This window comes from Chenopodium quinoa, unplaced genomic scaffold (genome assembly GCF_001683475.1).
Source record: "Chenopodium quinoa cultivar QQ74 unplaced genomic scaffold, ASM168347v1, whole genome shotgun sequence".
Classification (NCBI taxonomy): Eukaryota; Viridiplantae; Streptophyta; class Magnoliopsida; order Caryophyllales; family Amaranthaceae; genus Chenopodium; species Chenopodium quinoa.
The window spans coordinates 692301-706757 of NW_018743284.1; the positions used below are offsets into that span (position 1 = coordinate 692301).

Sequence of the window (14457 nt, forward strand, 5' to 3'; positions counted from 1 at the left end):
ATATATATATATATATATATATATATATATAGATGTCAGTTAATTTAGTTAAATTTTGAGATAATATTCAAGATAATTTGAAATCGAATCTTATCTACATCATTTACATTTTACAAATCTCAAATTCTACAAACATAGAATATAATTGCATGCACACATAAGGATGTCCATGTGAAACAAAATAACATTAAAAGTTTTTGGATTATAGCATGATATCTCTAGAAATCATGATGCCAAATTATGGAGAACGTGGCATCTTGTATGTCATGTTTTAATTTTGGAACTTAGTCTGCCTACTTTTATTTGCCGACATACGGAGTACATTATATACACGTAAAAAAATAGGGAAGTTGAGCTTGTATTATGATTTATGAACTTATACAAATTCACAATAAAACACAAAATATGTAGCCAAAACTCTTTGGTTCTTCCCTTTTTCTCCTCGCTCCTTTCTTTTATTTAATGCATTAGGTGTTCTACTTGTAAGGAATATCTACTGTACTACTTTTTTCCGTTCTATATTAGATGATATATTTTGACTTTTGATATTATTTACAAACTCTAATTTAACTATGTTTTGTAATTTATAGATAAGAAATTAAAAAATATATAGTCATGTGAGATCCTATTGGTATTCTCTTAAAGCGTATTATGAAAAGATTAACTTATTATAATTTTTACTTATTGATATTTAAGATTAAATTCATGTATTGGCGAATGTGATAAAAAAATGTATTATCTTATTTGGAAGGATGAAGTATGTTTTTTCCCATAGCCTTATACAGTAAATCTCTTTTCCTCATTTTAAGAATGAAAAGACTAAATAAAATAGTAATAAAAAAGCAAAATCACAATCATGCATTCAAAATACAAGGCGACTGAAAATTATTTTAGAATAGAAACCATATGCAAGAAAATAAAAAGTGCTTATTTATTCCTATTATCCCCTATTTTACAACAAGTTCCTTCAAATTAAAGAAAAAAAAAAACCTAATAACAAAAATAAAGCACAATTATAACAGATACAACTGATGCCTTTATAGTGACAGAACTAGGCATCTTACCTTTGTCCTTCCTTATAAAAACAGCTTTAAACAATGGATAATTAATTAAAATCAATACAACACATAAAAAAATCTGCAAGCTTAATCTTTCAATAATCATTCCCCTAATTTTTTCCCCTCCTACTAATAACTTTTTAATTAGGACAACAAAGGTGAACAAATTTATGAATGCAAGAGATGTTAGCATGGTGAGCATGGGAGAAGGTACACCAAATTCCATGATCTCTTTCTCATATCTTTTAGATACGTCTTCATCGGCCACCTTATTCGTGATCACGAATTTCATTTTTGAAAATCCGATGAGGTTCAACATTGTGTCAATGAGGGCAAATAAGTATGAGGATATTCGCTTGTAGAGCCAAATCCTTTGTTCATTCCACCACCCTAAAATCGTGCCTCCGGTGTATAGGAATTCTACTAAGTTGTACGTGTACGTGGCAATGATAACGTAGGCAAATGGAAGAAACCATGGGCTTGGTAACTAAAATAACAAAAAAAAAAAAAAAATCATATAAGATTATTATTGCCATAATAGTACTTGAACGTAGCATAAAAAAAAACTTCAACTCGAAAGTGATGAAATTACCTTAGGGAACAAGGAAATGTCTCCGAGCATGTATAGAGAAGGGATGGTACAATAACACAAGGTCGCAAGGGAGTTAACTGCCCAAAGACTGTAGTAACAATAGCCCGATTGAAGGCCGAGGTGGATCCTTTTATGGCCGTACCATAAAGGACAATGTGTTAGCATGATATGAAGCTCACCTTCACTCCATCTTTTGTGTTGCACTAGTGTATCATCCAAAGTTGTAGCTGCTAAACCTAAGAATGCACTCCTTTTCGGATTCATGTACACTGATTTCCATCCTCGACATTGTATTGCCAACCCTGTTATCACATCTTCGATTGGACACCCGTATTTCAATCCCATCTAAAAACTCGAATGGGTTATTCAATCTTGGATACAATTAATATACACGATTTGAAATATAAATAATTGAAATATAAGTCTTGGTATAATTATGACCTTGTTTAGAAAAGAGCTTTTTGCGTATTGTGTCCTATTAGAGATTTGATCATTTTAAAAAGATGATATGGGAGTTTGATAAATATCTTATTGAAAGAGATTTTTGGGCTCAACAAGTTCTGTTACAAAAACCCCGCTATATCATAATTAACAATTAGCTTTTTAGCTATTAAACACACTAAAACTGTTAACAATTAACAGATATTTACCAAACATTTTTACACAATTAGCTAGTCAAACCAGCTAGTCAAATCAGCTAATACAACCAACTATATCAATAAGTTTCCAGCTAATTAAGCTTATTATCAAACAAGGCCATAATCTACTAGTATAATCATCAATTATACAATAGTACAAATTACCTCTTTTCCCCATTGAGAGCTTAGCTCATATGTGCAGCTAGCAAGTGATTTGGCACTCTCTTCTAACTCGTCGATTGTTCTATCCACATTCGAGTTCTTCCAATCGATCTTGTAATCCTTAGAGTACTTCTTTCCACATAATATTTCTCTTTGATGGAAGCAACCAGTTCCAATATATAATGGACCTCCAAAGCCATCCAAACCATGAAATTCCACCTATATATAATTTGAAGAAAACGTGCATTTGAAAAATATGTATTTTTCAAACTACTTCTTGTTCAATTTAGGAAGTTATTACGATATATATACTACTAACTGACCTCATAGCTCGTTCGAAGGGCAGAGCCATATACATCATTCTTGGTGGTATTTTCAAATCTTTGCGGAAATTGCACAAATCCAATGTCTTGGCTCATCTTCTCATCCATGAAGAAACAAAGAGCATAGCGAATAGATTGTGAATCATTCGAGTACATATCACAATCAACATTGAGGATAACCGGTCCATTGCTTATTTTAGATGATACCCTTAGCTGCATAACATGATGTATGTCCCAAGATCATACAGTTACACTTATACTATATGATGATGAAAATTAATTAGGCATTGACCTAGCTAGAAAATTGCATATATATAGAAGTTTGATCGATTTATTTACCAATGCATTCATAGCTCCAGCTTTGAAGTTGTGAAAATATTGAGGCCTCTTCTCGCGAGCTAAGTAAACAAGTGTAGGCATTTGGAAACCTTCGACATCTATAGTCGTTTTATCTCTCCCATCAATTAATATCTACAAATGTACTCATGTAAAAAGAAAATTTGAGGATTCGAGAGCAATAATATATATACAATGGTACAAATTAAATAAGTATACACAAGTACAATAATATTGTTCAAATTTAAGGATGAAGAACAAAAATAGCTAAGCTAGGCCGAAATAGTTGCTAGGAAGTACGAAAAATGGATGAAATGTTAACCTGAAGAATGGTATCGTGGTCACGTTTAGAAGTATAGCTATCGTTCCATATGGCAAATCCTTTGTGTTGATCGCGTACTTCCTCTGGAATCTGGCTAAGGTTTGATGCCATCTCAATCCTGGTTTGCATTTCTTCATACAATTTCTATGATTGGTTTGCATGAAAAAAGAATGTACCAAATGAATTTTCAAAGTTAGTAAACTTTTTAATTAGAATGAAGTAACTTGTAACTGTACAATCAATTAGTAACACAATATATATACTTCCTTCGTTCCCTAACATTGTTTGTAGTCGAGTTTTATCTTTAAGTGTATTAATTATCAATACAAACTATATAATCAACAAATCATATACTCATCATATAATTAAATACGAAGTATATATCAATAAACCAAGAATTGGGTTTTGGTTTAGTACCTTGATAGATGTGAAATGGCTATAATGAGTAGGATTAGCAGGTTCAAGCATTGATCTAAAATAAGAAGCAGGGGATCTTGGTTCAACCTTATACTTTTTGCAGTAAGGTAGCCAATTCTTAGAGAATTGAGAGGCCTCAAAAAGAGCATAAAATATTTAAATCGAGCCACCATCATCGGATAAGTAGATGCTAAGCTTTTCCGGTGGGTAGTCATAGGCCATCACGGATAAAACAGTGTTGATCACCATTAGTGGTGGCTCGATTAATGGATCTGCCGTGCATACGAATATGTCCACCTTAGGCAAGTCATTCTCATACCTTGTTGATAAATTAACCAAGAATATTAGTGAGAATTCTGTAAAGGATCATTTAATAAGGGCTAAGGTGCAATAAAACAGTGGCGAGACCAAAAATTTATCATAATGAATATATTGTTAAAGTCGATTAAGAGTTTTAAGACAAATAGGAAATACTTTGCTACACCATGCATTTTAGCACCATATACTTCTTCTTATTATGTGAGTAATAAATGTTAAAAATAGGCATGTAAATAAAGGACGGAGGGGTAATAAAGTTACATAATTTTTTTTTTTTTATATTTTTTTTTATTTTTTTTTGAAAATATAAAGTTACATAAATTTGATGCTACTATATCAATTTATTTTCAAGTCTTGATTGACATGGTTTTTAGTCTTGATTGACATGGTTTTTATGCAACTGCACATTAGAACTAGACATAGGAAAAACAAAGTATATGACAACAATTATCAACTTCCAGTCAAAAAAATAAATAAAATTATTAACTTAGTGGGCCACTTTCCGATAAAATGTCTAACAAATGGCTGTATTTTTTTTTTTTTTTGGACAAGTACGCTCGTATCATTGCTTTTCGAAATGGCCGTGTATTAGCACGTGATCATAATATTTAACACATGTTTGTTGAAAGCGATGCTAGTTTGATCATTATTAACATTTCACGAGAAATAAAATGAATAAATGATACGGAGTATTATATAATTGGATTAGTTATAACTCTTACAAGATCTATTTTTGTATGAGTAATATTTTATTTTTTTCACAATTTTTACTAATAGAAATTAAAGTTATCATGGATCAAAATTATGTTTTGATCAATGTGTAAATAATATAAATATTTTTTAAAAAAAAAAACAGAGGAAAAACAAAACAATCATTACTAATAATTTGCTTCTATAAGCTACTCTACTCCAACACATTAAAATATAGACCCATTTATAGATATTAAATTTTCTTTTTTTTATAAATTAGATCACGATCTTTACAAGAAAGCATTCCTAATTTTCCCATGTATCCTACCTTACCTTTATAAAAATATTTGCCAATGTTGACAAAGCTAAGTATGATAATAATCCCACCTTTGGATTATTATTTATGACTTAAATATTCTAATCATCTCACCTTTAGCCGGTTCGCTATTAATAATCCCACCTTTATAGGAGATCTTCTTCTATTGGTCCATAACCTGTTGGTAACCGATTTTGATAAGTTAATATGCCATGGGTCATTTTGTAATTGGTTGAAAAATAAATAAAAAAAAAAGAAAAAAACCCACCAACCACCCCCACCCACCGTGAAACCCTAACCCTTACCCTCTCCCCACCAAAAACCGGCCGTCCGCCACCCTAAACCCTCGAAAACGGCTGGTCGGAACCCCCCCAATACCAAAAACCACCCCGCCGACCAAAAGCCACCCCCGAAATCACCCCTAACTCAAATCCCAACCCTAAAACCACCATAATCACCACCTTGAAAATTGCCGAAAACCTCCTCTCACCGCCAAAAACAGCCGAAAAGCCCCTCTAACCGTCGAAAACCTCCAAACTCCTACCCAAATTCAAGCTCAAGCCATCCCTTCTGCTCTTGAAGGCTTTTTGTTTTTTTTTCTTAATTCATTGAAATTAAGGGCCGATTTTTGTTGCGTGGGGTGGGAATAGGGGTTCCGGCGTTTGGCGGTGGGGATGGGGGTTCCGGCGGTGGGGATGGGGAGGAGGGGTTGCCGGAGGTTGGGGGTTAGGATGGTCGTTGGGGGTTGGCTCGGTTTTTTTTTTTAAAAAAAAAATCTTTTTGTTTAAAAAAAAATTTTTACCAGATTTTTTTTAAGGTTTTTCTTTTTGACCAATTATTTAGTGACACGTGTCACTCAAATTAAAAAAAAAAAAGTATACCTAATGGACAGGTTACCGATCATAAGAGACCAATAGAAGAAGATCCCCTATAAAGGTGGGATTATTAAATAATAATCTAAAGGTGGGATTATTAACAGCAAATCGGCCAAAGATGAGATTATTAGAATCAATTTTTCCTACTTTTTATTATAATTTAGATTTATTGGTATCCATTAGATTACTTTACTAATTAGTATGGAGTACATGTAGTCCTGTAGGAGTCAGTGTTAAAAAATGGATTTAAGTCATTATTGGTATAGACTTCCTCCCCTATTAGATCATTGATATAATTAAAACCATACGAGTATTATTTAGGTTATGTTTATAATTAGTTCATATATGAAATAATTAGATATGATTTAATTTCTAAAATTAACCAAACTTTAACTTTATTTGTACACTAATCTGTAAAATAAAATTGTTTGTTATTGTATTTAATTTGTATTAATATGTACTTTACAAATATAAAATTTTCATAATTTTTAACATGTAAAGAACAACGATATTTATTGATAAATAAACACAAATAAAAAAAGAAATAGGATCTGATGTATTTATGAAATAAGCTAATATAAACTTAGATAAGTTAAACTGAACATGTCTAGACTACATTTTGGTTGGTTAGAACCATACTGACTAAGGCCTTGTTTGGTTCACCTTATTTTTACTGATCTGATCTGGTTTGGTCTGATCTGATTTGATTGTCTGATTTGACTAAACTTTGACCTTAAGTGTACGATAATCTATAAGGAAAAAATCTATCAAGTGGGATCTTGTGAGATTCGTAATAATGTGTAGATTATTAATATGTAATTTTCATAATTTTTTTATTACGAAATTAAGAATATTTAGCGATAAAAAACCGCACATAAAACGATGTTCTGATCTGAACTTATATTTTCTGATCTGATCTGATCTAAACTTTTTTTTTTTTCTGAAATAAGTAAAAATAAGTTGAACTAAACAAGATCTAACTCTATTAAAGGAGGGGAAACATGAAAAAAGTACCTGTTGGAGAGTCTATCTTTGAAAGAGTAACGATAGATGCAATTCCATCGAAAAACTTGAGAAAGAATCCAATAAAAACCAAACCAAATTTCAGCCATAAACAAAGCAACCCAACCTAATCTTCCCTCCCCAACTTTCTTGGGTATGTAAGAACATCTATAAACCCAAATTACACAAATTGCAACTAATATAGATGTTGCAAATACCCTGTAAATTAATCTTCCCTTTGCTTTCTTCGTCTCAAATAAAGGAAAGTATTCATCTTTTCCCATTTTTTCTCTCATCAGTTTTGGTAATTATTGAAGCAATTTTTTAAAGGGTTTAAGCTAGTTTTCTTGTTCAGTTGGCTGTTTATCCTTTTTTTTTTATGCAAACTTTTTTTGTTCCTCTTAAAATCTTAATGTCTTGTCATATTATCTCCTTTGTTTTTAAGTTGACACACCTCTTATTATGTACTCGTACGTATAAGTATAAAATCAGTATAATATGTTTGAAATTACAAGTATAAAATCGCTAATAATTTTGATTGACTACGAATTTATTCAATGATATAAATTTAATATCTTGGAACTACAATAGACTTAGGGGGCATTTGGTTTGAACATTAGAAATGGAGTGTAAATGAAATAGATAAGGAGAAAGAAATGAATCATTTTAATTGTTACCTTTTCATTTTTTTGGTTTAAATATGGAAAGGAATCACCTAATCCTAGTTCTCTTTATTTTGTTAGAGGAGGGTGAAGGTAATTGTTACTCTATGAGTGGAAATCATTATCCTTAGGTAATGATAATTGTTACCCAAACCTCTAAACAAACACTTAATTACGGTAATGGTTTAATTGAATCCGTTTCCAACCAAATACACTTACATGACAAAAGAAATCTACCACAAGCAGCCCGCCTCATGACCCAACCCAACGTGGCTAGAAAAATATGTACGGGTTTAGCCAACTTTTGTGGGCCCAAAATTTGGGCTCAGGCTTGATCATTTGATTTTAATTTTTTGTGGGTTGATGGCAGCTTAAATTTTAATTTTAATTATAAGTTTGACTCGGCCTGAAAAACCCACTATTTCTAACACGAAATAGAGAGTTTGGGACAAATAAATTACTCCAAACTTGGACCCACCCTATCCAACAAGAAGCTACATTGATGATTGTAATCATCTTTTGTTTGTCTTTATTCATTTTTAGATAAACTTAAACAAAATAAAATAAGTTCGGATAAAACAATATCAGATTTGTTTTTTTTTTTTTTCATTTTTTTTTTTCCTTTTTTTATTGATGTGGAGAGAGTTACAAGGGCAAACGATATAGACGAGATTTAATCACAAGCCATAACTACCACCTTGTTTGTGATCGATAATGTAGTACGAGCGAACATTATAATTACCATCTTTTTACATTGATCGATAATGTAATACCAGCGAATGTTATAACTAATTGAACAAAATGGAACAAGCAAAGAATTTTCCTTGTGATGAACTTTATAAATTTTGGATAGTCACATATAAAAATATAATCATTTAGGGAAGGAAGGAAAAATTCAATACTACTAACAACAATAAATAAAGGCTAAGTCATATATCACCCAAAAGACGAGTCAAATGTACTATTTCTCCTTTTATTCTTCTCTTAAATTACAACCAGTTTTATCAAATCAATCTATAAATTAAAGGTCCTAATGACAAAAATAAAGTACAATAATAAAAGATACAACTATTGCTTTCATAGTCACAGAATTTGGCATCTTGCCTTTGTCTTTCCTAATAAAAACAGCTTTAAACAACGGAAAATTGATTAAAACCAACACACTACATAGCAAAATTTGCAAGCTTAATCCCTCAATCATCAATCTCATCTCTTTTCGTTCTAACAAATTTTTTATTAAGACAACAAAAGTAAATAAATTTATCAATGCAAGAGAAGTTAGCAAAGTGAACATGGGAGAAGGGGCTCCAAATTCCATAATCTCTTTCTCATATCTTTGATACACATCTTCATCGGTCACCTTGTTGGTGATCACAAATTTCATTTCCGAAAACCCAATGAGTTTCAAAATCGTGTCAACGAGGGCAAACAAGTATGATGATGTTCGCTTATAGAGCCAAATCCTTAGTTCATTCCACCACCCTAAAACCGTACCTCCGGTGTGTACGAATTCTATTAAATTGTACGTGTACGTGGCAATGATAACATAGGCAAATGGAAGAAACCATGAACTTGATAACTAGCATAACAAAATATTCACATGTAAGAATTTTTTATGTCATAATAAAACTTCAACTCGAAAGTGATAAAAATTACTCCGTACCTTAGGAAACACGGAAATGCCTCCGAGCATGTATAGAGAAGGGACGGTACAATAACACAAGGTTGCAAGGGAGTTGACTGCCCAAAAACAGTAGTGACAATAGCCCAATTGAAGGCCTAGGTGGATCCTTTTATGGCCGTACCATAAAGGACAATGTGTTAGCATGATTTGAAGATCACCTTCACTCCATCTTTTATGTTGCACTAGTGTATCTTCTAAAGTTGTGGCTGCTAAACCTAAAAAAACACTTCTTTTCGGATTCAAGTATATTGATTTCCATCCTCGACATTGGATTGCCAACCCGGTTATTACATCTTCAACTGGACACCCATATTTCAATCCCCGCTGAAATTAATTTCCACAATATTTAATTTTATATAGTTATTAAAAAAAAAAGCTTTTCAAAAGAAGTTCATCTGTCACGTGGCACACCTCCACCGTTTATTTATTTTCATTCCACATCATGGATTTACTTTTAAATATTATAGATATTGGATGTATAAGCAAGATTCAAACACACATCCTCAAATTTAAACAATACATGCCTTACTACTAGAGTATGTCATGTTTCATGTTCTTTTTGCGAACAAAATATCAATAAAAGAAGTGAGTGACTATGTGAAAAATGAAATAGAATTAAGATAAATGTAACACCCCGACCCCAAACAAATTAGGGTGGAGCCTATTGCCACGAAATATGTATCCATGGCCAACAACTGTCCTCACAGACTAACACAAGTCATTCCGGCGCATTTTGTCCTCATTCATGTGATGTAAATCGAGTCCCTTTTCTTATAACTATCTTTATTGCTTTATTTAGGCACTCTCTTGATTTTACCTTACTCTTAAACTAGGGGTTTTACAAGTGGGTTTTAAAAATATTATTAAAACTCACTTGTAAAACCCCTATTTTAAGAGTAAGGTAAAATCAAAAGAGTACCTACATAAAACAATAATGATAGTTATAAGAAAGGGGACTCGATTCACATCATTATGCGCACCCCGGGAAAACTTCCCGTGAAGTTACCCATCCTAAGACTACTCCCAGTCAACTTGCACGCTTAACTGAGATCTCTAAAAGAAAGATGCATCTTGTTGGTATGAGTTGTATATTAAACTATTTTAAAGCAATCACGAGGGATATTACATAAAATGAGTCATGAATTAAATACATAACTGCAAGTTCTATGCAGTGACACGAGGCATACCTTGGGCCCAAATACTAGTTAATTAGCAATTACTAGAACGATTATTAGTGAATGCATGACAATTAACAAAGCATCATATTTAGCAAAATAATGCTCTTGAATAATAATGATATAAGGCCATTTTTAATTTTTAACATTTACCTCTTTTCCCCATTGAGAGTTCAGCTCATATACACAGCTAGCAAGTGATTTTGCTCTTTCTTCCAACTCGAAGATTGTTCCATCCATTTTCGAGGTCTTCCAATCGATCTTGTAATCCTTAGAGTACTTCCTTCCACATAATATTTCTCTTTGATGGAAGCAGCCAGTTCCGACATATAATGGCCCTCCTAAGCCATCCAAACCATGAAATTCGACCTACGTTTGGAAAATAAATTGAAGAAAACGCACATTATGTAAAACACTTGTACATGTAATTTCTAATCAAAACTTGGAACGTTGGAAAATTATGATTTACTTACTTGACTGATAACTTGAAGGGTTGAACCATATATATCATTCTTAGTAGTATTTTCAAAGTTTTGTGGAAATTGTACAAACCCAATGTCCTGGCTTTTCTTCTCATCCATGAAGAAACAGAGTGCATCGCGAATAGACTGTGAGTTATTCGAATACATGTCACAATCAACGTTGAGGATTACCGCTCCATTGCTTATTTCTGATGATACCCTTAGCTGCATAAAAACATCATAATAATAAGGTCTTAAGAACGAGTAATAAGTCTCAAGGTCCTAACAACTAATTGCTTTTTACCAAACACTTTTACACGAACAACTAATCACAACCAACTAGTCAAAACAACTACAGTAATACAAACAACTAAAAGTAAATTGCCAAACAGGGCCAACGACATGTTTATCAAATGGCAAAACTGTAAATAAATCAACAACTTTTTAATAAGTATGACTTTATAATATTTTATATAATTATGACAATGCTAACTGGATATTTTGTCGATTTATTTTTGTTTTATCAAGGTGATCGATTTACCAATGAATTCATAGCTCCAGCTTTGAAGTTGTGTAGATATTGAGGCCTCTTTTCACGAGCTAAGTAAACAAGTGTGGGCAATCGATAACCTTCGACATCTACTGCCTCTTTATTTCTTCCATCAACCAATATCTACAAACGTACACATAACCAAAAATTAACATCATCCAAATATGAACAAGTACAAACTCATTCACATAGCATTTAATTCAAAGAACAAACTAGGCCAAAATTGTACACAACCTGAAAAATAATGGATAGTAATTAAGTAGTTGAGAAGGTAATTAACCTTAAGAATGGTATCATGATCATGTTTAGAAGTATAGCCATCATCCCATATAGAAAATCCTTTGTGTTGATCGCGTACTTCTTCTGGAATTTGACAAAGGTTTGTTGCCGTCTCAACTCTGTTTCGCATCTCTTCATACAATTTCTTTGGTTTGAATAGAAAATGAAATAACAAATTAAAATGATACTTCATATTTGCAAGTAAGTAAACTTAACTTTTAGCTTTAATTTGTTGTTCTATGATGATCAAATACGAATATTAAATAATAACTATACTTCCTCTGTTTTCTTTTAAATGCAACAGATTTTCTTGACAGGCTTTTTTAATTAGGGGTTGATTAGAGTAGATAAACGAGTAACTTTTTTTTTTTTTTTTGAAAAGAGGTAAACGAGTAACTTTATTAAAAATAATTTTAAACTACTTAGATAAATTATTTTGAATAATATGTCCATTAACATGGCTTAATCTCTTTCTTAAAGTGTTTAGAGGATTATTAAATAGATAAAATAATTTTAGACGAAATCAGATGAATCAACATATCTCGTGTTATACTTTGAATATGCATAGCAGGGGTACCTTGATAGATGCCAAATGGCTAGAATGAGTAGCATCAAAAGGTTTAGGCATTGATCTAAAATAAGCAGCAGGTGACCTTGGTTCAACCTTGTACTTTTTGCAATAAGGTAGCCAATTCTTAGAAAAATGGGAGGCCTCAAAAAGAGCATAAAATGTGAAAACCGAGCCACCATCATCGGATAAGTAGATGCTGAGCTTTTCCGGTGGGTAATCGTAGGCCAAGACCGATAAAACAGTGTTGATCACCATTAGTGGTGGCTCGATTAATGGGTCCGCTGTGCATACGAATATGTCCACCTTAGGCAAGTCATTCTCATACCTTGTAACAATTCAATTAAGCAAGAATATTAGCAAGGATGCATATTAGTCATTACTCGAAATAATACTTTAAAGGGTCGTTTAGTATGTTGGGGTAACTGAGTAAGGGGTAATTTATAGTGGTGGATCCAGGAATATTAGCAAATCATTAGCTCACTACCTTAGGCAAGTCACTCATACATTGTACAATTCAGTCACACAAGAATATTAGCAGCGATGCAAATTAGTCACTACCACTATTCTAAAGGGATACTCAACAAGTCAATATAATTATTACACTGTTTTGGCCAAATTCGACCCATTTTAAATTTAATTTACAACGAATATAAATTTTGATAAATTAAAATTACCAGATACAATACATTTGACTTAAAAGAACAAAATAATCCTTAAAGTTAATTAAGCAAGAGATGCAAGACAACATAAATGAACATAAAAATTGATTCGAGTAGGGTACATCCAAACAAAAAAATGGCTAGCCAATTGAATCGGCTAAGGCCACACTTCGAGCCTAGTATTGGTACTTTAGTAGCCTAATTCGGGTTGACCGATTTGGCCTAAACCATAAGTCTAGTACAAAACACTGCATAATTTTGGTTAATGTAAAAAACATTACGAGACCCTTCTAACGAAAAACGTGAAAAACGTGTTAATGATGGATGAAAAAAAAAAAAAAAATTAAAAAAGAGTTACCTTTTGGAGAGTCTATCTTTGAAAGAATAACGATAGATGCAATTCCATCGAAGAAGTTGAGAAAGAATCCAATAAAAAGTAAACCAAATTTCAGCCATAAACAAAAGAACCCAACCCAATCTTCCCTCCCCATTTTTGTTGGGTAAGTAAGCACCTCTATATATCAAAATTACACAAATTGCAACAAATATAGATGTTGCAAATACCCTGTAAACCAATCTTCCCTTTGCTTGCTTCGTCTCAAACAGAGGAAAGTATTCATCTTTTCCCATTTTTTCTCTCTCCTCTTTTTTGATAATTGAGCAATCTGAATAAAATATGTTATAGAATAGGCTAATCTTCTTCTTTGGTTGGTTGTTTTATTTTGTTTCTTTCCTTATTTTTAAATATTTTTTGTAACAAACTCTCCACTCAATAATTACAGAAGAGCCGTCATTTTGGACATTATTAAATGGATGCCACAGTAATGGCACTACCTAAGACTCCCTCTTTATTTAAATAAGTGAAACGCTTCTCTTAATTACGTATGTCAATACAAAACTTTAATTGATAATATCTTTAATTTTTAATAGGAAAAATTGTAAATTTAAATCACTTAAAATTGATTTTACCACCTTTTTTTCATATTACATAACCACCCTTAAAATTTTAAAAATAAATTAATAAATAATAATCACCACCCACAAGGCCACAAACTACACCCTTTTTCCTTTAAAAAAAAAAAAAAAAAAAAAAACTATATCTGTTAATTTTTTAGTTGTAATAAAACAATATTTTATATTTAACAAATAATGCTAACTTAAAATTAATGGAGGTGGTATTAGATAATAAAACTATTTTGAAATATCTAATTAGATATTTAACTCACCAAAAAAACTTGGCCCATCACTTAACCCACAAACTCAACCGTGACAAGTCCATCTTCTTCAACCCAGCACAAAACCCAATTTAGGCCGGTCCTACGTCACCCTACCCTACCCAACCCATAACCAAACTTAATCTTATTAGG

The 14457-nt window shown here is 32.0% G+C and overlaps 1 protein-coding gene and 1 pseudogene across 1 annotated transcript; both read right to left on the minus strand.

Moving 5' to 3' along the window:
• Positions 1-835: 835 nt before the first annotated feature.
• Positions 836-7506, minus strand: LOC110735525 (annotated as a pseudogene).
• Positions 7507-8629: 1123 nt separating this feature from the next.
• LOC110735526 (cellulose synthase-like protein E1) lies at positions 8630-14167 on the minus strand. Its single transcript, XM_021915720.1, has 8 exons — positions 13449-14167; positions 12438-12756; positions 11862-12005; positions 11573-11704; positions 11044-11256; positions 10724-10939; positions 9375-9719; positions 8630-9290 (listed from the first exon to the last, which is right to left on the minus strand). Exons 1-8 carry the CDS (start codon positions 13718-13720, stop codon positions 8742-8744), a joined length of 2190 nt encoding a protein of 729 aa, XP_021771412.1. The 5' UTR covers positions 13721-14167; the 3' UTR covers positions 8630-8741.
• Positions 14168-14457: the final 290 nt, after the last annotated feature.